Raw genomic sequence first — 26,061 nt, 5'->3', positions numbered from 1 at the left:
ATTTAACTTGTTCTATTATTATAAGTACACACTAACACACGAAACACCTTTATTTCAAGCTTCAGACAACTGAAAGATAGTTACACCTTTACATTATGTCTGACAATCAACAATATGAGTTTAATAAACAAAAAATTAGTAGTCACAAAAATGCACAAATCAGAGTGGATTTAAAAGAAGAAGAGTATCCAAGAAGAACAAAAAGGCAAGTGTTGGATGCCCCCCTCAGGAAAAATACAGGATTTGACGGAAAACAGGAAAAGGAGTTGAGAAGTACGTATTTCCCAATAATAACTTAGACATTACTTTTATTTCGCTTGTTGCAGATGGTTGAGCTTTGTAATTAGACACATATTAGCTAAGCTTGTAGTTTATTTATTACGTTTAGCATAAATTAAATAAATCATTCTGTAAGATTAATAAACACTGTTTTAATTTTAGATCTTCGAGAATTATCGTAAAAGTATTGACTGTGTTATGTAAATATGATGTAGGTTTCTAAAGTAAATCTCTATTATTTTAGGCTAAATAAAGTAGACTCATAATTTATTTTAAAATTCCAATTTTTGTCACTTGAGGTATGTGGATATTTCTGAAATGTAAGCAGCTAGCAACTTATAAAACAATGGGTCTAAAATATCTTAACAAATAGACACTCAAGATTATAGATTAATTGAGTAATAATGGTTTTTTCATTGTGAAAATATTGGACGTGATGTATAGATTACTATAGATAAGTAGATAATATTTCCTTTTATGTCTGTGGTGTAAGAGCTGCGTGCAACTGTAGCTCACATCTCAATAAAAACGTTTATTATTATTTCATATTTAAAAAACGGCTTAAAAATTAAAGAATATAACGGCGTAAAAATTATTTCCTTTTGGCAAATACCTCTTATTTGTTATTTTTATTATTATAACTTTTTTGATGTTACCGATGTAGACACTGAGATAATAAATGAATGTAGCTAATAAAGATATACCTGTTTCTATTAAATAAATACAGAAACAAATAAAATAAAAATACCTCATAACATTATTCTGCAATTCTACTTTAATAAGTCACTGAGCCTGTAATACATTAATTGCATGGAATAATAAGTTGTTTTTTGCATTTCAATGAGTCAGTGGGCAATTTTATTTTACGTTTGGTATCTCACATTGTTAAAGGTGTAAATTAAGTTAATAAAATTAATTAATGAACGTCGTTATCGTCATTACGCATTAGGAATTTTGAATGATCTTTTAATTATTGTTTGAAGCTCTGTTCGCGTAAAAATCGTGAATGAAAGTAAACACGACTTCTAATTATCCCAGTTCTGTATGCATGTCAAAGTGAGTACGTAAAATGAAAATTAAAGAGGTATCCGATATGCTAATGAATCTATGAAGAAAGTAAAATGCCATATATGGAATTTGTGTTATTAATTTAATTTAATTTGACAATAACTTGCCGAAGTAGCAGAGCGTGAGATGTTTGGTGACATATGTATGTTTTATTGTTGAAAAGTTGAGAGAAATTTTTCCAAAAATAGGAAACGGTTCTGGAAATTGTAATAATATTTAAATTTGGCATAGTTCCAAAATTACCTTACGTAACTATCAAGCAATTTATCACCGACTTTCCTTTTGCACTTGAGTGCATTTTTGAAATTTGTGTCCGGAGTACGGTATAGATTTTTGATTTTGCTGCACAATCTTATCAAGTAATGTCAGCGAAAGCGTTAAAAAGTGTCACCGGGAAAATAATCGTCTAGTTTCCGTTTTCTACAATAAAATTTATTGTGTGAAAACCATTCATGAATCGAGAATTCTTTTCGGTAGTCATGCAACATTATAATATCTATAGACGTTATTTTATAATCCGAACGCATGCAAGGACTCTTAATTAAAAGAGAAAATTATTATTATTATTATTATATTCATTTACATAAGTTTTATTGTCATTTAGTTAAGTAAGAATGTTTCAAAAAATAATATGTAACGATGTTCCGTATAACGAAATTAAAAAATAACGTATAAACATGAATTTCTGTCTGGTTAATCAATAACATAATTGTTCAACGACCCGACAAAGATTAACTTCCTTACTTATTTTAATTTTACACGTGACTGCCTAACTAGCTAATAAACGCATAACACATGGCACATGCTTGAAAAAATTATTAATTACTATACACAAAAAATCTAATAAACAACACAAAAGTATTGAAAAATAGTCAAAAATGGTAAAAATCTTCTAATAATTTAATAAGTTCCCTAGAATGAATGTTATGTGCGACCTAATCTACTTATTTTCAAAGAAACTGAGACATGAAACATAAGAGATTGTCGCCTATTTTTTGCACATACTTCACCCAGCAAAGATTTTTTTCAAAAGCGGGATCAGTACCAACAAAACAATGTATATAAATAATTGTGCTTTCATAAATAAATGCAATAAAATATTACAAACCTATTTGAATTGTTTACTAGCGGAAAAAATTTTAAACACTGTTACTTCCGAAGATAATTTAAATCGGTGAACATCTTCATTATGAAATATGAGACTGTAGTTAAGTACTTGGTAATTAAATAAATTTCTTTTTCACATTAAAAATATTTTGCAGTGGGTGTTATTATGATAATAAGACTAGCGATGTAAAATTCTTTTACTTAACACGTATAGATACTTAACTCACTTTGCAGATAATTAAAATAGTTTCAATGCATGACTAAAATTATGATGTTCTGGTATTCGAAAACGAACGAACCAATTACCATTTAAATAGACATCAAAATCACTGTGAGTTTATTCTTTTCGCTCAACGAGAAAGATTTCTTAAGATGTTCCAGCAGATAATCAAACAAATTGCTCTTTCTTCAGGCCTTAACATTCCTCAAATTAAGAAACCGCCGAAATTTCCTCTGATATCGTAACACTTTATTGTCAGTGCTCTGGTACAAATATTACTGTGTAAGAAGTCACATGGTAGCAAGATCAAGGGAAAGCGTTTCTTCACTAGTGGTAGGTAAAACTGGAGCGGTGGTTAAAATCTTCGTATACCTTTCACGACTAACACCAACTATAAAATCTCACTCTTTTCCAGGACGATTCAGTCTAGTTCAGTCCTTTCGACCATCATCCTCTAAAACACCAACCATGCTGTTCTACATTGTAAGTAGAGTGATTTAGTGGAATTGTGATGAAAAAATTCTGTTCAGGTCTGTGCCGCCGCAATCTTCGTGGTAGTGAACGCCACTGGAGGCGGCGGATATGGCCATTTGGAAGAAGTTGGGTATGGGCATGGGGGCTACGAGGCCCTGGGCGGGTACGAGGGCAACGAAATTGGGCATGATGTTGGGGGTGGACACCACCATGAGGAGTTTGTTGATTATTATGTGAGTAGCGCAAAAGCAAACAAATGGCATTAAACTTGACCCAAGTATCTGATTTATAGCGTACGACAGATCATTTGCGTCAGGTGTAGAATTAATTAAATGATTTAATTGTGGAAGTACATTCCGTCTTTAAAACATGATTAATTTATCGCTAAGTAAACACAAAGTATAAATTTAACATCAGAAAAATACCCAAAAATTATTTCAATTTATCTAGAATTATCTAGCTCACGTAACACATTCTTAAGTAAAACAGCAAATATTTTAGAGCTTTCAATACAGGATTTTTTGTTCCGTATCCAATATAATAAATTCATCATTTTGTATTTTAAATCATGATTTATTACCTACTTGAGAAATACAAAATACAAAAAAACATTTTTCCAAAATTCAAAAATTATTTCACATAATTTCAAAATAAAATTTTTTTTCGATGCGGTCGAAGTTATCTTGTCCATTCAGCACATTTTTAAATACAATACTTGGCATATATCTTAGTACTTTTAATGAATAATTTAAATATTCTACAAAAAATCATTTTTAGTTTAGAATTCTCTTCTAAGTCAAGAAACAAGTAAGCCTTTGAATTTTTATGCCCACAGTTCAACACAACAATACTTTAGTTTTAGAAAAAAAAATATTAATTATTAATTACCATATCGTAAAACAAGGCATGAAATTTTCGATAGGAGAGAAAATTACAATGAAACTTCCCTCCGAATAACGGACACTTCTTTACAAAGGACATTTTGTAGAAACGTAATAAAACCTATCTTAAAACATATCCCATTAGTGGACACCTCTCCACAACGGACAATTAAAAATTTTCCATCAGTGTCCGTTATTGAGAGATTTTACTGTATTATAAAAAAAATGAAAAACTTAACCGCTTATTTTAAAAATATGTTTCTATTCATCTTTTTATAAAAGTAATCAAATATTCTTAAGGTGCATTTTATCTTTAATCCAGTAAAGTGCCTGCCTTTAATTATTGATCATAGAAAAAACAGAAGATAATTTTGATCACCATTTTTAAATTGTTGTTATCTTAAAAATGTTTTAAAAATAATCTAGAAAACGCTATAAATAAGAAATATTGTACACTCCTGAGATAATCATTTCTATAGTTTCACAAGGTAATCTTTTATCTTTTTAAGTCTGAAAAAAGATAAATATTAATTTTTAAAGATTTCGAAAATTTGTTGCTATTTAAAATAATGCTAAAGCTTAAATGATTTTAATGTTATCATGATGTGTAAAAAAAATTAAAGCTAAAGCTTTAATCGATCTAAACAAAACAAAAGCTGCGTTTTCGCCAGAATAAGACAATGTTGGTAAATTTAATACTTCTGAAGCTGTCAGACGTTACGAAAGCGAGTAATTTGCTTATGTTGATTGTCACGTATTTTGTTAAAATGTGCGTGGTATACAACAATTTGCTGTAACATCCGTTTATGTTTTCTCATTGAAAACCCACTAATTTAAATGCGACGAACTGTTGATTTTTCCATGACTTGTATACACATGTCACATTCCTGTTAGAAAGTGAAACAGTTGCGAAACCAGAAGAAAACAATAAACGCATTATTACAATCTAAATTTATACGATGCACACGAAAATTAGACAGTTCCGTCTATACAAAAATAATTCATTTGTCTTCAATTAAATTGAATTAATTGGTTTTAATTAACGATACTCGCACTCACACAAAGTTCTTCGTAACAAATCATAAAAACAATTGTGTTTTAGCAAAAAATTGTTTCTCAAGCCTCTTCGGCTTTCTCTCGGTGTAACTTCCTGCCGCTAAATACGTCCACGTATTTTCTGTTTTAAGGAAAACCGTGAAGTAAAAGTGTGTTATTGCAGGCTCATCCCAAGTACCACTACGATTATGCAGTCCACGATTTGCACACCCATGACATAAAGAGTCAATGGGAGACGAGAGACGGCGACAAAGTCAAAGGCGAATACACTCTTGTCGAACCCGACGGTTCGAAGAGAATCGTCCAATACACCGCCGATAAGCACAGTGGATTCAACGCCATTGTCAAGAATGTCAAGCCAGGATACTAACACGCGCCCGAATGTCTAATTTATTTGAATCTAGCTTAAGTTGTTGTATTTTTAAATGTTTAATTTGTTGAATTCGTCAACCTCATCATCATCTTTGCCATAACCACGTGACAGATACTCCACCTGTGTTCATGGTAATCATCGTCATCTCACTTTTTTATTTTTGTATTTTGTTATAAGTTAAGATACTTATCAGTATTCGTGTACAATTCTAGGCTTGCAATAAAGAAAATGTTAATATTTTGCGTAAATTGATCGATTGTGATAAGAGCGGAGTTGTGTAAAAGACGTGATCGTCGAGCGTAACTAGAAATGCTCCGAAACGATAATTAGGAAATAAACGAAAAAGTGAAATGGATAAGCGGCTATTAAATCCCAAAAAACATTAATTTTCTACTAACGAAACACATTGTTTGCGTAATACTGCACATTTGGAAAAAAACAATTCTTCGGAATGTGGGTGCTTAGTGCTCATTTAAATTTTTAAATAGCCGAGCGACTTTGTTATTCAATATGTAATACAATACGCTCCGTTAACTGCACTACTTCCGCTGTAAATTTGTGGGAGTTAATTTTTCTATAAATTATATTCACTCTGTGAGTGTAATTCGCGCATTAAACAAATCCTTGCCGACTTCCTCGCTTCATATCTGATGTGGTATAAATTAATAAAGTCTCATTACTACACTTTCGGTTTAATGAAGCGGAAAACATCCACGCGGATGTTTGAGCAATATTACGTTTGCAAAATAGTTTATTACCATAAACGAATTAATTTGGTAATTTTTTATTTTTAGAGAAGAAAATCTCGCCTCAAAAAAGTATCTTAGATCTTTAGGATTTTTTTCATCTAATGCACCTACATTAAGTTTTGATTGATTTTAATGCAATTCTAAAAATAAAAAGGTTTGAAATGTGTATACGTTTAAAAAAATAACCGATTGATTTGGTCATCTGCTGATCATCTTTAGAAACGTTCACAATTAAGAAATAATAATTTATTACATCCACTTGTGTTGTGACAGACATTATTGAGATAAGGTGATAACTGATAAGAGATCATTTTTCAGTATCCACTAACAGGAAACAAAAATACAAAAGTACTTAAGAACTGAATTATATGTATCTATAAGATTAAGATAACGTGATAGATTTAATTTTTAACGTGAGAACTACGAGTACTCATTGACACTTTGTACGACATAGCAAATCTTCAACAGTGAAAAATTACGAATAAATTTTATAAAACCTAATAAGTAATTAAATTTAAACATGAGTGACAGTAGTGTAAATATGAGCATAAACGAAGACGATACACTAACAAACGAAAACGACTCAGAGAAGAAAAACAGAATCAAACGCCAAGTAAATAATGGTCCAGAGCGGCGATCGATTACGTTTGATGGAAGACAAGAAGAGGAATTTAAAGATGAATAAGACATTTGATCCGCATTAGGCAATTACTGTGTTACCTAAGTATATGAATTGTATCTACCTCTACACCATAAAATTGTAATCAATTGTAAGAATGATTTAACTTTTTCATACTAGTTTGAGAATTTTTTCAACTAGAATCGTAAAATAAAAGTAATTCTGTGTTGATTTTCTAACTAAAACAAGTATGAAAAAGCTAAATAATCTTAAATTAAGTCCATTCACGCTTTTTCCATGTCTAGAATAGAAATAATTGCACAAATAGCTATTTACAAACTATTCGTAATAGTTTGTCAGAGCAAAACTGCATTCGTATGTACATGTTTACTATTTTGACATTTTTTAAATAAAATTTATTTCAAAAACAAGAGTTTCATTATAAAGATCACCTCTTTTTAAAGATATCCTCTCATTAGCAGACAAATAATCTTCATATTATTAAATAATTTCAGTGAGACTACTGAAAATTCGTTAAAAAAGTTAAAAACTATAAGACAAAATCTATAAGACTAAAAGGCACGTTTGCTATTCTTATAACTTTTATGTAATCAAAGAAATGATGCATAATAAGTCTTAAAATGATTATGAAAATATTAGGCAGCGGTCCCGACGCGTAAAATTATGTGTACTTTTTCAGCAATAAAAGCAAGCCGTTCGGTACAGGTATTTGGAGGTGAAGTTGTACGTGAAACGTGTCGCTTTCTAAAAAAAAGTTTCCATTTACTTACTTTTAAACTTTGGAACCCGATGCCCACCAAAAAGTTGGCAATCCAGTTGACTAAAACCGCAATTGACATGGCAGCCGGCCGAGGTCCTTGCGAGAAGAGTTCGGCGGTGATCATCCACGGTATCGATCCGGGGCCAACGGCGAAGAACACAACGAATCCCAGCGTCGAAACCACAGACAGATACGACATCCAGTCTATCATCTCCTGCACGTATCCAAAAAACTCCTATCAGGCGGTAGTAGTGGTGTTCTTTCCCGACAGGGAGGAGTGACCGCGATCGGACAAATCATAATAGGGGCAAGTGTCCCACTACGGCAGACCGAACGTCTTCAAACTCTCGACGAAGACGTTCCGTCCAAGTGTTTGCATGCATTGTGTCTCGAGTGTGTTTAAGTCTCGGCGTGCGGGTGGCAGTGGTGTAGGTCTTAGGCGAGGTATTTACAGCGTCCCTCCTCCACCATGTCAGGAAAGTCGTCACACACAGACAGGGCGAGGCATAAGAAGCGGGTGAGATGTGGAAGCAAGCGCAGGAAACAACACTGACGGGATACACAATGGCCCTTTACAAACCCAGAAAAGCTCTCCCGCAAAATCCTAAATTTACACCGCCTTTTGTCGAATTTAATTTCTTACGAGCTTATCCCCTTACAGAAAAACCCTTCGACACAAATCAAAATAATAATAGAAATGTTAACTCATTAGAGTAGGAACTTTTCACTCGCTGCATTAATAATAGCTTTTAATGAACACGGAAAAAGATAAAAATAAAAGGTTTATGGCGCTATTATTTTCAGAAGAAAGAAAAAAGTTTAATTCAATTGCTTTCCATGGAAATTAAGTTTGAAAACGTACTGAAACTCATTAAATTAAAACTCAAGTATGGACTAACATTGAATGAAAGGGCTTTTAAATGAATAAGCAAATGCGAGGTGTTGCAAACAAAAAATAAACATGCGGGGGTCTTTTCACATTACACTCTGCAAAAATTGCATTCATTATTTTAAATACGATTTTTGAGTGAGTGAAAAATGCAATTTTCGCAGTCCACCAACAAATAATTTATTCCCAAGAATTCCGCCAAATAAATTATTGTTTGGTGGTCCGGCAGCTTATACAAACCGATAACCAATAAACAACTGTAAACTCCTTAGCTCTCCACTTTAATTTTGCACAAATTACACACTTTTGGGAACAACAAGAGGCAGTGAGCCACCACCGTATGTTCGCCGTCACCAAGGAAAGTTGGCGAAAGGCCAACGAACCAACCTTTATTAAAAATGAGATGGTGATGAATATCGAAAAGATGAACATGCCACCGAGGCCGTAAAGATGCAGCGTCCGTCTGCCGGTCTTGTCCATCAGCGGGATGGAAACCAGCGTCATGACCACCATGATGGCCCCGATGCCGATGGTGGCGAACTTGGCGCTCTCCTCCGTTAGCCCCGAGCTGACGAACAGACTGGTCGAGTAGTAGAACACCTGAAAGGGGCTTTGAGCGCAAATCGGGCCTGGAAAAGTGGTGGATTACCGCGTTGATTCCGGACAGCTGCTGCGAGAGCTGCATGACGACGCCGATGATCAGCGGCGCCCGCAGCGTCGGCGAGCAGATCAGCTCCAGCATGCTGATGGAAGCTTCGGCCTGCTGTGCGCGTTCCTCCGCCCGCATCTCTTCGATGTCTTCTTCGACCTGGTTGCTCGCCCTCAACCTCCGCAATGCCTTCCGCGCCTCCTCCTCCCATTGCTTAGTGATGAGCAGGTAGCGCGGACTTTCCGGACAAATTGGAAGAAGTACTAATTGAAGTAAGGCAGGACACACGGCTAAGCCAAGTAGTAGAGGCCAACCGTCGTTGGTACCGAGGATTTGTTCGATACCGAGCACTTGTGATAACAGAAGACCCACCGTAACCGCTAATTGGTTCACTGTCCCAAGACCACCACGTAAATTTAAAGGAGCTATTTCGGATATATACATAGGTACTAAGGATGTGTTCAGTCCTGCAACAAAAAAGAAGCCTCAAAATACGTAGTTCTGACCAAAGCAGTGGCGGAACTAAGGGTGGGCCCAGGTCTATAAATCGCTGGAGCACCCGAAAATTTTCCAATTAACTGTAATTTATACGCATGAGAGTCCAAGATTCAAACCGCAAATTAGCAAATCAAGTTCTTTACTATTGGCACCAAAAGCTTGCTCTACTCGCGATAGTACAGTCGATATCACGACACGAAATAACATAGGATTTGTTATTCAAAATAATCTGAGTTTGTCGTTACTAGCCGAAGATGCTGAAATCTTATATTGTTTGTATAAGCATAATTTCCGTCTATACTACACAATAACTCTGGTAATCTTTGTATGAAAGATTGTTTTACGGTTTTTGTAAGAAGAAGTAAAAAATATCTTCTAAAACTTGAAAAACTTGTTGGATTCAAACTTTAAAAATTACGAAGACCATCATCACATCGTACGACATTTTTTGTAATTCAGTGACAAACAAAAGACGTAATTTTTAGCTCTGATTAATAAAGAATTGAATCAAAAATAGCAAAATCTATGTAAACTAGACGTTTAATTACAAACTAGAAATTAATAGTACTTTAAGCAAGTAAGAATTAGGAACATATTAAAATGATGGGTCTAAAACTAAACTGCTTGAATCTATTCCAAAGTATAATCTACGAGTACATTTGATATTAACCGTTTCTAAGCGTGAAAATAATTTTTACTGGAAGGTACAAAGCTGGTCCCAGTCTACATGGTAAAATAAAAAGTTTCAGAGAAATCACATGATATTATTTTTCAAGCTCCAGCAAAAATTTTTTTTGCAACGAACAAATTAAATAAAATCTCGACAGTTAACAACACAGTTCTCAACAAAAATGACATGCTAAGTACCCAAAAAAACTAATAAATAATATTTTATAATTGCTTATTTAACTCATTTTTAAAGAAATTTCGACAAACAATTGCGTTTTTTTGTGAAGAATGAATCAATTAATGAAAATCTTTAGCCCAGCTTAATAAATTGGAAGCACGAATCTTTTTGCTATAGAAGTTTCACGAGTGGATGTAGAATTGTATTTATTCCTTGACACTACACTTTTTTTAAAAAGTAATGTTAAGTTGTTCCAATTTTCATTGTGGTCGCGCTGTCTATAAGATAAAGCTCTGTGGCCGTTAGATAAGCGTCATTAATTTCCGTATGTGCCGTTGGCATTCTTGTTAAGAAAAAGTCATGTGAAGTTCAAGGATACAGTGTGTGACTCACCACAATTGACCCCTATAATAAATCTCCCAAAAAATAGTATTTCATATGAGTTCGCTAGTTTGGTACACCACATTAAGCACGCCCCAGTTATTCCCAGGACGTTGTTCAAAAGCAGCCCGCCTTTCCTGGAACAGAGAATGAAGTCGATTATAAAAAACAGAATCGAACTTTGGCTAAATAACTACCTTCCGAATTTGTTAGCCACCATTCCGCCGCCGAAGCCACCTAGCATGCCTCCTAACGCAAATATGGACACGGCAATGGAGTAGAGGCCCCGTGCAGAATCATCAGATAGGTCTTTTCCATATCTCGTCTTGTACACGTCCTTCATGAAGTGTTCAATGTTCTGTTCCGGCGCGTTTATCACTCCTGTGTTGTAACCGAACTGCAGCATGCCCAGGACCGCCGCCAGGATCGCATACGATAGGAAAAACGTGAGGTCCTAGAAAAATTCAAAGTTCAATAAAAATTCAATTCGATTGGGATTTTGCATTTAAAAAACAAATACTCATTTCGAACGAGAAACAGAAAATATTAAAAGTGGAACATCTACTAGTGAATATAAAATATGGTTTTGTAATAAATAACCAAGTCCTGTTTTTTAAATTTTAACAATAAATAAATTATACTCGTAATGAAACCTTGACTATTATAAAAATCCGTGTCACGTAGTTTAACGTTCTGGCATGATTGCAAGCACAAATTTTTCTAACATGATAAATAAATAAAAAAATAATATAATTGTTAGAAACGTAATAAATTCTTCGAAACAAACCGAGCTATAGTTGAGTCTTTTATTTATGCATTTAAATATTTAATGCGTTATTGGTAACTTACCATAATACTACAGAAATAATTATTATCGCAGCGACAAACACTCTGTCCCTACGTCTCTAGCAACAAAACTGCGAGCATTATTCATTAAAAATTAAATTAACAGTATCTATTAAATGAAAATAATGTTTTCGTCATTAATACTGTTGTAGTCATTTACTTCGTTACTTATTTACAACTATATTGATCACCTAACTCTCCGGAATAATTCAGAGGACTCATTAGAACAACGGCTTTTCAATTATTTAAAAATTATTAGATCTGTCTTCAACTTGCAATTAACTTGTATATTTTCGTCGTTTCGGTAATGAAATTCCAATAGAGAGTATAAATCAAAAAGTTATTTTAGATTCCGATGTTAATATACATGTCGGCGTCGATTTATGATTTAAAGTGCTAATAAAAAATTAAAACAGCTGTCAGTGTGTTTGATAAATAATACAAGTCATTAATGTAGCTTCCCTTTCCGTGCTTTTTCAATGGAAAAAAGCTCTATTTTCATAAAACACACTAATTGTGGAATACAAAGTAAACTAAATTTGCAAAAACCTTGCAAATACTGACGGCCAATTAATTATGATGGCTTTTAAAAAAATGGAAAATCCTTTTTAATCCCAAGCACTGCAGTCCCAATTATCATGAATTTTTCACTTTATGGATAGTGAATGTTAATCCGCTTAATAAGCCAGACATCGCACTAAAGGTTCTGCCTTCCGGGAAATAACATACAAAAATAAATATGTTTAGAGTTCTCAAGTCGAGTTAAATTTTACATGAATTAAAAGTTCCGCCCTGTCAGCGCGCTAATGTGTTTCAGTTTCTTTCATCACGCTTTAGTCGTTGCTTGAAACTGTTAATTCTTTGATAAATTTGATTGGCGTTTATATCCCCATTAAAAAGAAATTCAGTAATGACACGCAACTCCCGAATATGAAACATCGCTTAAATAGATAGTTGGGATACAACACGGCATGTAGTCATTAATCAGTAAGATTGGGTGACACACCCGCGATGAAAAAGTCCTTTCAACAGCTTTTCAAATAAATAAATGTTGATCGGAGACTTTGCAAGAGAGGAGCACCAACCTGCTCGAGCAGCCGCAGTTTCCTGCGCTGCGTGTGCTCCTCGAGCCGGTCCACGTACTCTCTCAGCTCCTCGATCTCCTCCTTGACTTGCTGCACAGTGTCGAGCTCGTGCTTGATGGCCACCATGTCCCTCTTGACCTCCGACACCTCCGACTGGCAGGACTCCACCGACTTGGTGAGCTCCTGCAGCTGCGACCTGATCTCACAAAGAGCGACCGTTGTCTCCAGGTGCCGATCTCCACGTTGGAGCTCGTCCAGTTTGGCGCTCAGATTCATACTCATCACGCTCACCTGTTTTTGCAGACTGCGGCATAACAGTACGTGGAAAAGAGTAAAACGTGTCATTAATTCGAATCGTGAGACAACACTCAACGACAAACATCATGCTGGGTGCTCTCTTTGGCATGCAGGGGCCTCGTGACTTCTCCAACATAAATGCCACATTCTGATTTGATTTTCCCGGAATGGGTCTTTCTTGCATCTTACTTTGTGATTGATTTTTCTTCGGCTCGACAACGAGCCGAGTGCCGGGGTCTGACATGCACGTGCCGCGAATTTAACTATTAATTACGACACTCTCAAGTTGTTATGAGTGACGACAGCATGCACAAAATGGTATGATCTCAAGGCAAGTCGAGAAGAGTACGAACACGGAGACATGCACGAAGCAAGCACCTACTGCAAAAGCTGTATACCTGGGAGGCAAGGATACCATGGCTGTGTTCCAAACTACAGTGGACACCTCCCCAGGTATCCTTTAACCCTCCGAAAATCCCCTTCACTTCTTCTAGTTACTAATCTACGCGCGGTGTTCGACTGCGACGCGGCATCTTGATGGCGTTTGACAATCTTCCACCTATAGTTTGGAAACACAGCCCGTCAGGGAGCGTGCTCTTAACTTAGTTTAGGTGCACTAACACATTGCTACTGACCACAGATGATAGCAACGACTACGAAATACCTTGCACGGTTTAGTTTTTTGACCAAAATTACTACAAAGTCACTTGAACTGGACGCTGAACTCCTGCTGCTTCAGCAGGCTGCAGACAATCGTCAAGACAACAAATTGGCTGAAAAGGGGACGAGTTGGACCATCACTTGCAAGCGAACTTGAGTCATGTGTGTTATTTGAACCTTACTGTCGTTGCAACAAGGATTATTCTAAACACTCGTCCGCAGAATTACAACAACTACATACAATACTTTCAAAGATCACAGGAAGTTTTTTCCCTGAAAATTCGTAGTTTCTTATTTTTGCTTTAATTTGGTGATGTGTTTTCCGTGTTTGTCCCCGACATTACTTTAACAGCTTGTAAACTATTTTCTGGTTGTGACGGAAGTATGTTGAAGTTGGAAATTTAATCGAATACCGGAGATTGCAAGTTTTAATGAAAATTGGAACGAATTACACAAATAAAGCTATCTCCTGTGGTCAGTTAATTTGAAAATATTGTTTCGACCATACACGTAATATTAGTGTGGGTCAAGAAACAACACACAAACAATGGCGATGATTAAAATTATGAGATGATGTTGGAGCATGTTATAAGGTGTGAAAGAAAACAAAAAAATCATACAAATCAAAATTTATTAAAATAAACAGAGAAATAAATAACAAAACAGAAACAAAAATAATACAATAGTTCCAGTGCTTTAGTTCAAGTTCCGTGAAAGTAGGAGTTTGGAGTAAAAATTTACATAAAGAAAGGGACTGTTAAAATTTTTTGTCAAACTTCTTAAAAGTATTGAGTTTTCTTCAAACAGTTGTGAATGAGTCACGTATTCGTAATATTGACAAATCTTATCCATTTATGGCAGCTTTTTTTGATACCTGTGGTAATTGCGGTCAAAATAGACATTTCAATTAACAAAAATTCGCATAAAGCTCAAAAGTCTTAGGTAGACTCATTTTTTTCACTTGAGTTATCACAAAAGGGGTGATGTCATTTATAGGTTTAAAGGGATTGTGCATTACATAGGGCGTTGGTGCTACAACTCTCCAAAGAAAACTAAAAGATGTTTCCCTGTAAATAAAAATTGACCTGTTTCGAGATTTTATAATATTTTGTTTATTTCTCGAGATAAAAAGTCACTCTGTATAATAAAACTAAATCACAAAAGTCGTAGAGTATTCTAAGAATCGTATAATTCGTTGTATGTATACGAACGAGTAAGTTACCTAATCTAATTTTTGCTTTTATTCCAATGATGCAGAAATGGCGATTCGCAGGAAAAAAAAATAAGAATAATATAGATAATTCTATGATCTACAACTTTTGTTTGACCATTTTCATAATAAAATTTACTGTTTACGAGAAAAATGCAAAAAACAGATACTTTTGACCTTTGACATTGAATAATTTTTTAGCACACCTCGGATATGTGATGACTTTTGTAATTTGTAATAGTGCACCAGAGACCTATACCAATTTTCAGCTCTATGCGATTTATTGCAAACTTACCACTATATTTTTGTCTATTTTGAACGGACTAAAACAGCACTAATATAATTTTTAAATTTGTATTTTTTTCAAATAAGTCAAGTAAAGTATTTTCTTAGCAAGACACAAAAGAGTTTTCTTGTATTTTTTTCAAATGAGTCAGGTACAGTATTTTGTTGACAAGACACGAAAGTTTTAGTGGAAAGTAACCTTGGTTATTTTTCAAGTAACCAAGAAAAGTTCTATTTTCGTGACGGTTTCGGGAAAATTATTTCAAATTTCTATGATATTTAAGCGGTTTCGGGAAAAAAATCGTATACATGACCACTTTTTTTGTTATGTTTTATATAAAATTCAATGGTTTATTTCTTTTGGATTTTGAATTTTTCGAAAACAAGAACTAAAATACTACTTGTAGTCAGACCTTTCCTTTATTATCAAAGATCGTCCTTGGTAAGAAAAGGTAAAATAAACGCAAAAAGGTCAGGAATGTATGAGTTGGAAGCAGCGAAGGTAAGAAGTAGAAAGTAGTATGGTAAGTGTATGCGCTGGGGTGTACCTAATAAGCAGCTCTCTGAGAGTGGCTTCATCGTCCTCTTGTATTTCTTTCTTCGTCTCATCACGCGCTGTTCGCGGGCGCGTCTGGGTTTGCGCAGGGCGGCTGCGGGCGGTCAGCTTGAGCGTCTCCCTAGCTTTGGACTCCGCATCGGAGCCCAGATCATGTTCCTCCACCTCGACTACCTCCGCTGAAACTGAAAACGACGCCATCATTATGCAACTCATGCACGCACCGACATGCACAAACTGAAAGCTACAACTTTTCTACCCGCACCTCTACGCCCACAAACGCAGAATAAAACATGATTATAAATCAGTTCATCAAGAAATTGTGTCAATTGACTCGATTTCACTGCAAAGTTTTTACCACCGGCGCTTTGCTCTCCTAGGACCATTCCAACGCAAAACAATAAAAGTGTAAAACTGATAACAAAGTTTACTGGCTTTTCCAACATTATTTAAACTTGGCCTAACTAGTTTATATCGGCCACAATTGACAGCGATTTGGCCGTTCCGTGGCATAAAACGAGGTCTATGATTAAAAGATAAGGGAGTGTTGCTAAATAAAAAATTGACAAAAGTAGTCATAGAAAGAGTTTCATGAGATTTTCAGGGATAAAAAACAAAGGACAGATTAACTCACAAGTGGGTGAAGGTTCGCGTTCAACTTAATCGATTAACCGGCTGCGAAATTACTTTTGCTTTCGGATTACAATACTTTTTTTGTATCAGAATGTTTGATCAGCTCCAATGAATTTTAATAAAAGAATGTTAGTTGTTGTAAATAGTTAATTTTCTAAAATGAAATACGTTCTTGGCGTGGCTAAGTCGAGCACATTTCGCAGCAGCGCCATGCCAGCGTCCTCAAGCTGCTTCGATCCGGTCGGTCAAACAAAAACCCGTATTTTTCATCCACCCTTTCCGGCAAAAAGCTCTTTTCAATTTGTTGTTAGACACGCAGAACAAAACGCGCCGATACAATCTGCCGTCCTCGTATAATTATAATTTCGTGGCGAGATAAATCGGTGTTGGTAAAGTCCTCTTTTTTGACGTTTAATCTCGATTAGGGTTTTATTATTGGCGATGCGGTCGGCAATCTGTTCCGATTAAGTGTTAGTTCCAATATTTGCTGCCGGTATCGGATTTCGGTCGGTAACAAGCGACTGTGGTAGCCGCCCCCTCGCCAAGTGGCCATAACTGACCCCCCGAACTTTATATATTAATTATCATTACGGTGGTCTAGAAACTTGGCTCCATTAATCAGTCGGCGAGCGGGACCGGAGGGAATCGAGCCCAGGTGCACACTGTTATCTACCATCCGATAAGCATTAACGCCGTCGTCGTGGGAATCGCGTTTATTGCTCATTCCGCAGAGTAGACGCGGGGCCGCGGGTACCGTAAACAATTTTTCCCATACCTCGCATACCATCGACGAATTTAAACAATTGAGACGGCGGCGCTCCGATACATAAACTTGAACAGAGCACTGGCCAGGGACCCCTATTTTCACCATAAACTATTCCCTTTGAATTCCTCGTCATGAGTACATATTTTAGCGTTATGCAAGCGCACTGCACTCAGAGTGTGATATTCCCAGTATTCTTAGTACGTAAATAAGACTACGCCATTATTTATTGACTATTTTTATTAAGTTTCTAAGTGGTCGACAATGTTTCACAAAATTAATGTCCATTAATGTATTACAACGATAAATAAAGGTCGCCTTCATGTTTTCTTGACTAAGTATAATTTTATCTCAATAAAATAGCGCTGTATCGTTTAAGATCCATCCTTTTTTTTAGGGCAATAAGAACAAAGTACTTCATTCCATATTTTGCCAGAACACGTTTTCATGGTTTTTAATTTTGCTTACAAACTCTTGTATTTAGGAAGATACCTCTGATTTCTTGTGTAGGTACTAGTTTCTACTTATGCATGTTCTCAAGTATCACAATGTTTCGCGTAAGATGTTAACAAACAAAATATTTTTCTTTTTCTATCAAACCACTTGTTTTGTATATCTTGACATTTTGATATTTATTGTAATTTTCGTTTTATTTTTTATATTTTTTTAGTATCCTAATTACTTTTACATATTATTTTTTAATCAAAAATCAAATATAGGTAGAACCCAATACGCTTAGTCAATGTAGCATGCTGTGAGCTATAAAGAAAATTAGTAAAATTTTAACATTAAATGTGTATGTCAAAATCTTAATTAATTTAAAAAAAAACACCATACAGATAAAGAATTTTCATTTTCGGAAGAAATCACATCCATTAAATTGAAAGCACCTACTTAGTGCAGTAATATATCGTTATTACGAAAATAATAAATTCAAGGTGATTTGGACTATAAAAAAATATGTAGAACTTCTGTGCAAACTCCTTTGAAATAATTACGATCTACATTAATCCATTTATAAATAACACAAAATGTTTCAATGCTCTAGTTTTTTGTCCTATTAAACATACTTAGCATAACTCTAGAAAAAAAGGACAATTAATAATTTTATTACAATAAATAATTTTGTAATTGTCGTCCTATCCTTCTGTGGCGATCCTGATGATGTTCAATGGAAAACAAAAGTAGTCTTTTTAGTTTTATTTATCTTCTCTGAATAATTGAATTAATAAAATACTTATCCATTCTGTAAATAATTAATGTGTCATTTTTGTTCTTTAGCACTCTTGTATTTCTCACAAAATAGTTTTTTTTTAAATTACGTGTTTAAAAAGAAAAAAATTCAGAAACGTATCTACGGAAAATATAGTTTGCTATGTATTTACAATAGAAATACATTTACAACAATAATTATAGCTTACTATTAAAATATGTAAGTACCATTTAAATGTTACAATTATTTTTAAAGTGTTTTTTTAAGTTTGAAGGAATTATCTCGAAAACGATTCAACTTATAGAAAAAATGTTAATAGTAATTGTAAACTCTTTTCTCCGAAATGCAAGTGTTTCAAAATTAATTAATTAATTAATAAAATATTTTCTTTTTCGATAATTCAATAAACATTTTGCCAACTTCTTCAGGAAATCTTAAAATCTTAATTCTAGCTCGATATGTTATCCATCCTTTTGAAGGTAAAAGAGGTCATAAAGATTTAATTTCAGAGTGGGAAATTTGTGTTACTGATAAATTTTAGGCCCAAAAAAACACTACGCCGAAAAGCTTCAAATTTTAGCCATTTGCCGAAAGGTTTTATATCTGTTTGAAGTAACATTTTCAAAAACTTTTTACAAGATTCAATCTTATATTCAGGCTGTAGTGGCAAAATTCTTTTAGAATGCTATCAGTGCTATATTTAATTCAGAAAAAAAACTGAAAATTGAATGAAAACTGGAATCCTTTTTTAGCTTTTGTTTTGACTTAAAAAGTTTGTTTGGCAATAAACTTTTAGCAGCGGCTGGGATTTCATCATAATTCATAATCATACATTATGTACGTAAAGTATACATAACATATGTGACGAGGATTGACGTTGTGGTTGGTTATATTGAAAAATTAAAAATCGGCTCAGCGCGGTGGACTCTCCCCTTTAAAAGCTATTATTTCATATAGAAAAAAAATATTGAGAAAAAAAGTAAAAAAAGTGGCGATTAAAATTACATGAGATGTATGTAGCCAAACAATTTCAACATTTGCTCCTCAAAAATTATTTTAACCCTGAACTCTTCAGTATAACACAGAGTTAGTTCTCTAATGCTGGGTGGGTAAGTGGGCAAGCCCAAGCAATGCCGACTCCTCCAAATTTCGCTAGTTTTTACTGAAGAACCCCTTTATGACTATTTACCTGTATGTTGGGAGTCGGTAGTGGTGGTGAGGGTGTCGACGGACTCGCTGGCAGCCGGAGTGGTAACAACTGGTTGTTGATGGTCGTGTCGGTGGTGCGGGCCGGCCGACTGTCTCATCGGTACTTGGCGCCCCGCCGGACTGCCGCCCGTGATCTACGGAGCTGTGTACACCGCCACCGGTTAGTAAAAGCACAAACACAACATTACGGCTACAGAAACGGTACATACATCCTTTGGCCGCGATACAACCCAACACCCAAAATGCCAACCTCAACAAGCCTACAATAGGCAGACTGTTTTTATTACTTACTGGCCAGTGGTCATTTACGCTTCAACACCCCCACACGGAGTCTTCACCACCAACGAAACTACGCGTACAATGCACAAAACAGTAATTTGGTAAATCCAAAAATAATTATACTTCATTTCGGATAATTATTAATTGAACGCATTTTTGCCCGGCGCCTCCACCATAATTGCATCCTATTACTAGACAATAAACTCACTATTTTTGGAATTACGTTTAAATTAAATATCTGCATATTGAAAAAATGTGTTAATTGGTGGCGTTCGTTAAAAATTGCAAATTATTTGTCCGGCGCCTCCACCATAATTGCATCATCTTACTAGACAATAAACGTACTATTTTTTGAATTACATTTAAATTAAATATTTGCATATTGAAAAAAATGTGTTAATTGGTGGCGTTTGTTAAAAATTGCAAATTAATTCTCCGGCGCCTCCACCATAATTGTATAAATTGTATTTAATTAATCAAATTTATTTCGCTTTCTGTAAATCGTCCTTAGTGCTAGTGCTCTAGCTGTTTGGAGGGCTTCATGGTTGGCTCATTCAAAAAAGACGTTGGTGTTTTGTGTGTGAATTAATCTTGGCGTTTGTGTCAATATAATAGAGCGTTGATGTGGCGCATGCACATGAATAAAAAAATAGAATTCAGCAAATTTCCAACAAAACGCATTTGTCGTGGGGCAAGTATAAAGGGGCCAATTTTAATATTCAAAGTAGACGTCGGTGTCATGATATGTACGGGCGGCTGACGCACACCCAACCTAATTTACACATTTTACTTCAACGCAGCGAATTTCATACACGGCTGGAACGTTCCTCGGGAGCATTTTAATAAAAACCCGGCCATATCTGTAACTGACAGTTTCCTAATAAACGATTACAATAAATTTTAAAGTTCGACAGTCACAAATAGTTCATTGCCAATTGTGCAAATATCGAAACGTTTGGTTTTCAGTGTGAGCTCGTCAGGAGAACGTAAGCAGCGAGCGACGGCTACTTGTGCATATTTCACCAATGCCGAGAGCTGAATTATTATGCCCACGTTTTCAGTTCGATACTCGCTGAAAAGCTCCTCCGCTGCACTTGGCAAGCGTTTCTATTATGCAAAAACGCATCGGCTGACCAGGACCTTGTTAGGCCTCAATCTGGGCTCAACAAGAGTGCATAAATTGCAGCGTCGTTACAATTTATTCACAAACAATGTATTTCCACACGGTATAGAGTGGCATTTATCACACATGCTTTCGGGTTAATAAAAACTCTATTGAACGGATTTTATTGAAACATCGCCTCGGTTATTATTGCGGGCATCGGCTGTCCATAATAACAAATATGTGTATTGACAGAGTGACGTAACAAATGATCCCAATCAATAACGGTTTAGAGACACAAGTGAAATAAAATAATCATCCGGAGTCAAACGTGATGTCTGCGTCAATGTCGTCACTTATCTGGATTGCCTTATAATCCCATAGTATCCGCCGCCTTAATACGTCTTATCTGCTTTGTACTTGAGATTGTAATGCCCCATCAAAATAACAATTAATTCGTTTTATGACTTTTTCAACCCACACAGTTTAAGATCGCAATAAAACGTAGAAAGCCGGCGGATTGGATGGCGACCGGAAAACTTATCGGCCACAGTAGAACCACTCAAATCTCTTGCTCGTCTTACCTTAAACTCAAATCGTTCCATTTTAGTGCGATTATTCGGTTGCTCTTGTAACTCTCCGTGTAACCCGTCAGGTTGGCAGCCTGGAACAATAACAGTGTCTTAGAAATGCTGCTGCCAAGTCCGGCTTGATGGCCTGGCGAATTTACATAAAAATAGTTGATTGGTGCAATATTAGCACCTAAGTGTGTGTGCCGTGTTGGCACATTTGCATGCGTCTAGTGCCACAATTGCAATCAGCACTAGTTGTAGGATGTCTGTAGAACATGTATGTTAGCACAGGCTTTATTGGACGTTTTCGCTACACAATTATCTTCTAATTACATTCAAGGGTTAATTGCAGGTATTGTAATGTGTACATTTATCTCTGCTTTACAGCTCCGCCGCAAATTACCTGTTCTCTGATCAAATGCCACGGATTAACTGATTTTAGTCGGACATAATGCATTATTCTGCGTCTTAAACTGCCGTCTCAGATAATCATAATTGGGTATAAAAAGTCCTACAGCACAGAGATTCCGTGCATGAGTTACCTTATTAGAATAGAAGCTCCTCCAAAGAGAGGGTTTATTACGAGATAAGACTCCTGAGCTAATTAGCCTAATCACGTTTCTTAAATTATTTCCAACAAAAGCAACAAAACGACTGATATTTATCGCATGTGACTGAGCTTTTTAATCCTGGAAAATAAAAATTTGTTTCGTTTAAAGCGAACGTATTGCTGGAAAATGCAAATCAGATGATTCGGCAAATTGGGACTGCAGATAGTTCACCTAGATTACAAAGAACGGATAGGTTTATAAAAATGCATCTAATACTTCGTGTGCAGGCTCTAGGCAATGTCAAATAATTCAATGAATACAAAGTTGGTGTTTTTAGTTTTCATTTTCTGATAGTGTTACAACATTGGTTTTGAATTCTAGCGAAAACTCGAGACATTCGCCAACAAAAGAAAACATGTCTAATATTCCAACAAACGGAATATGATGAAACATTCATAAATGGAACAGATAGATTGAACAGATAATAGAATTCAAAGAACTTGGATGCTTTCGGTAAATATTGCAGGAGGTAATATCGAGAATCTATAAACGTTGTTTTTTATATTTCTAAAAAATCTGTTTTATTACACGCCAGCACAGCAGGTCGTCGTAAAATTAGGACATAAATATTTTTATAGAACGAATGGCATTTAAACAAGAAAACAGGTCATTGGGATACGTTGGGGCAAAAATCAATACTGATTTTCACTGTAACCAAAATTTCAAAAATTATACACAATTGTGGTGTTAACTGTATTAAAGATAACAATCAAATTTTTGCACATGATAACATTGTTTTCTGATCTACTTATATGATACCAATTAATCCAAATCAATTTTTTTTTATTTAAATGTGTCAGTTTGGTTTAGGTCAGTCTTGAGCTCACTGCCTTACATAATTTGCTAATGCAGAAATACGTTTAAGCAGGAATGATTTAATACGGATGTTGTTGGTTTTCACTGAATAGAATTCGTGACTACAACTTTTCGATGATAGAAATCTTAAAATTGTGCTTTGCGTGAGTTAGGTGGTTGAAATAATTAAGAGAGCATTATTTATCTTTTCTTTAAATTTGTATTAAACTTGGTGTGAACATTTTCTTTATTAATTAAACAGTTTAATAATCCTGTTATTTCTAAGTCAGTTGTAGTGCGAAAAGCTGTTCCTGACGATATCGAAAATTAGGATCAGTAATTATGTGCTTTTTGCTTTCATACACATGTTAAAGTTCCGTCTTTACCTTACAGGCTTAAGCATGCGTGTCATTATTTAACTTTATCCACTTTTCATGTCAAAGCCGAGATAATTTTGTGTTTTAAACTACATTTCCATATAATCACAACTTTATCCTGCAATCGCTTTTGCATTTTGTTATAAATTACACTTAATGAGTTTCAAGATCCAAATTTTGGATAGAAAAGTTTTGAGGTATTGGCTGAAATTTATTGGTCAAATCCGACTGTGCAGCAAGTGACAAAGCTAAATTAATTAGATTAAGCTAAACTGCCAAGCAAATTTTAATTTAACTAAAAGAGAATAAAAATAAAAATAAAATTAAACCTCGTTTAAAACTTGTTAAAAAAGTGTTGTATTTTATCTACTGACATGAAGGTGTTAGCAATAATTAAATTCATATCAGGGAGGTTTAGGAAAATCCTGAAGAATATCATTTTGAAACTTAACTTAATTATCGCAGTATGTGATGCGATAAAAGCGATAAAATTTTTTGTTGGTTTTACTGTCACAGGAAATTTCTGCGGGAAAGCTATTAGAAGAGGTCAGGATGTTGTCCACCGCAACAGACACAGGAATATCAGCTTGCCAACTGTTCCGATGATAATGTTAAAGTGATACTTTGCAATTAGGTAAAGAGGATAGTTTTCCTGCGAGGCTCAAACTTGCCGTTATAATCAGACCGTGCTGATGGTAGCGAGGGGTTAACGAGGAACTTTGTAATTTAAGCAATTAAAAGCTTACGACAGTTTGCACAATGTATTGGCCAGAATCGTTATATCTACGATATGCAACTCTTGTTACATGCTTCTGGATACCGTATTACAAGGTCTTCTGCAGGAATGCGAAGGTAATGAATTTCTGGCCAAACTCAATTTCTGCCTTCAAAAATGCTTACTTAGTTAGTTCTGATTTTGATGAGGTAAACAAACAAAATAAAACGCTATATTTATGTATGTTTATCTTTTGAAAATAATTACCAGTATTACACCTATTTTTTTTATGTAAACACTGGCGTCAACTAGTATAATGTATTACACGTAATGTATTACAGTATTACACGTGAGTATAATGAAAATTTTAAAAATTCTTTTTAAATATATATTGTATAATGATTTGATACATACATACGTACTTCCGACTTAAGAAATGCATGTTTTTACAAACAGATTTTATAAACTGAATTAGCAAAATTTGACTCCAGTTTAAAATTGCGTAGATATTTATAAATAAGCATACGATAAATTTAATGTGCACAATAAATGTGTATTTATCAATACATGCATATTCTTAATATAAATTATTTAGTTAAGAAATCAACAGCACCGTAACAAAAATGTAATTGGCCTAAATTCTAACATTTATTTAAATTTAAACACGTGCAAAGCGAAATTCAACCTTGTGGTGTAAAATAAGTAAATGTTGATTTAATAACTTTCTCTCTGCACTCTACTGCCTACAAGCAAATACAATATTATGTGATACTTTAATTCCTGCACGACAGATAGTGAATCCTAAATAAAATATTATCAGCTTGTATTAATTACACGACCTTTATGATGCTTATTAAATAAGTGTGTTAAACACAGTACTTAAAAAAAAGAATGATCGTCTGTTTGTCGGAAAATTGGAATTTCAATGCTACTGATAACATCTATAATTTACGTGAACAGTGTATGATTATCTATATTTGACAACGAAATGGATGTAGTTATGTTTATTTGTCCAATAGCCGTTTAAAAAACAGATTTAGAGCAATAACCAACCGTGTAAGACATTTGTGGTTCTGTAACTGACAATGAAATAATTAGTAATCTCATTGTCAACAGATCACACATGTTAATTGAATTGGGAGACTGGTATAGGTACATAATGTAAATGGGTAAACGTTGAAGTTTCTGCGGCTCACCTTCTCTGTCTTTAGGCATTAATTATTCACAAACATTGAACACAATTATTGTTCACGACAACAAACACGACTGTTATTTAGTTCACTTCAGACACAGTTCAATGCACTTTATTATTTTAGCAACATCCGATCACAAACGCTTTCTACCTACAACTGCTGCAACAGACAGTAAGTGGGACGTTGTCGCATCGAAAGATGATAACAGAAAAGTACGCAAACAAGAACGAAAACGAAACTGACACGTTATACAGGTGAACGGGCACCTTTGATTATGGAGATACTACCTCAAGGTGAAGGTGATTTAGACAGGAATGTACGCTATAAAGATGATAGCATTATACGCATTGATCGCCTGAAGACAATAAAGATATCTCCTCTTCTCTTCTATAGTGCTATCAGTTGATATCTCTGATGAATGCAAAATAGAGGCCACTGTTAATTATTAATCATAATCTAAATTTCATTCTATGTACCATTACAAGGTGATGAGAATAAATACAAATCACACAAAAGAAAAAAACCTACTGGATAGCAAACCTAGGTTACCTATATTTTAATCAACCTAGAAATTGGTATCTGTTCTGTTATAAGTGTTATAAGTTAACTAGGTCATATAAAATTATAATACTTTTAGACATTTATAATCTGAAAAATAAGATAAATATTTCGATGAGAAATTAAGAATAAATGAATTTTTAAATAAATGAGCCTAGAAAATATCATACATGCTGAAATGTTAAAAATACTTATATCAGCAAATATACCATATGATACCATTTATAACAA

The 26,061-nt window shown here is 34.7% G+C and overlaps 2 protein-coding genes across 23 annotated transcripts in view; one reads left to right on the top strand and one right to left on the bottom strand.

Moving 5' to 3' along the window:
• Positions 1–26,061, bottom strand: part of Glut1 (Glucose transporter 1) — a 99,476-nt gene that overhangs the window by 20,496 nt on the left and 52,919 nt on the right. For 10 of the 22 annotated variants that reach the window (XR_010336314.1, XM_064359798.1, XM_064359800.1 and 7 more), the window contains 9 exons: positions 21,594–21,673; positions 19,609–19,770; positions 15,803–15,995; positions 12,803–13,106; positions 11,069–11,325; positions 10,884–11,008; positions 9,146–9,612; positions 8,884–9,096; positions 7,618–7,842 (listed from right to left, as the gene is read on the bottom strand). Coding sequence is in view for 21 of the 22 variants with exons in the window: in XM_064359798.1 (XP_064215868.1) it covers positions 7,618–7,842; positions 8,884–9,096; positions 9,146–9,612; positions 10,884–11,008; positions 11,069–11,325; positions 12,803–13,106; positions 15,803–15,995; positions 19,609–19,726 (1,902 nt within the window). In the remaining variant the exon portion in view is untranslated. Of the gene's footprint in view, positions 1–7,617; positions 7,843–8,883; positions 9,097–9,145; positions 9,613–10,883; positions 11,009–11,068; positions 11,326–12,802; positions 13,107–13,497; positions 13,659–13,763; positions 13,843–15,802; positions 15,996–19,608; positions 19,771–19,919; positions 19,978–21,593; positions 21,674–21,984; positions 22,004–25,275; positions 25,616–26,061 lie in introns of those variants that run through there. The other 12 variants (XM_015977964.2, XM_015977973.2, XM_064359801.1 and 9 more) reach the window with 11 other exon arrangements.
• LOC103312342 (adult-specific cuticular protein ACP-20) lies at positions 9–5,695 on the top strand. The gene is made up of 4 exons (XM_008192751.3): positions 9–273; positions 3,090–3,157; positions 3,205–3,381; positions 5,249–5,695. Exons 1-4 carry the CDS (start codon positions 96–98, stop codon positions 5,453–5,455), a joined length of 630 nt encoding a protein of 209 aa, XP_008190973.2. The 5' UTR covers positions 9–95; the 3' UTR covers positions 5,456–5,695.

This window comes from Tribolium castaneum, chromosome 1 (genome assembly GCF_031307605.1).
Source record: "Tribolium castaneum strain GA2 chromosome 1, icTriCast1.1, whole genome shotgun sequence".
In the NCBI taxonomy this organism is placed as follows: Eukaryota; Metazoa; Arthropoda; class Insecta; order Coleoptera; family Tenebrionidae; genus Tribolium; species Tribolium castaneum.
This window is presented reverse-complemented; position numbering and strand designations above follow the sequence as displayed.

Excerpts from the sequence above, each read along its gene's own strand:
- LOC103312342 (XM_008192751.3), top strand. The coding sequence starts at position 96 with ATGTCTGACAATCAACAATATGAGTTTAATAAACAAAAAATTAGTAGT. Across the intron at positions 274-3,089 it reads ACAGGAAAAGGAGTTGAGAA|GACGATTCAGTCTAGTTCAG; the intron begins GTACGTATTTCC and ends ACTCTTTTCCAG. Across the intron at positions 3,158-3,204 it reads CAACCATGCTGTTCTACATT|GTCTGTGCCGCCGCAATCTT; the intron begins GTAAGTAGAGTG and ends AATTCTGTTCAG.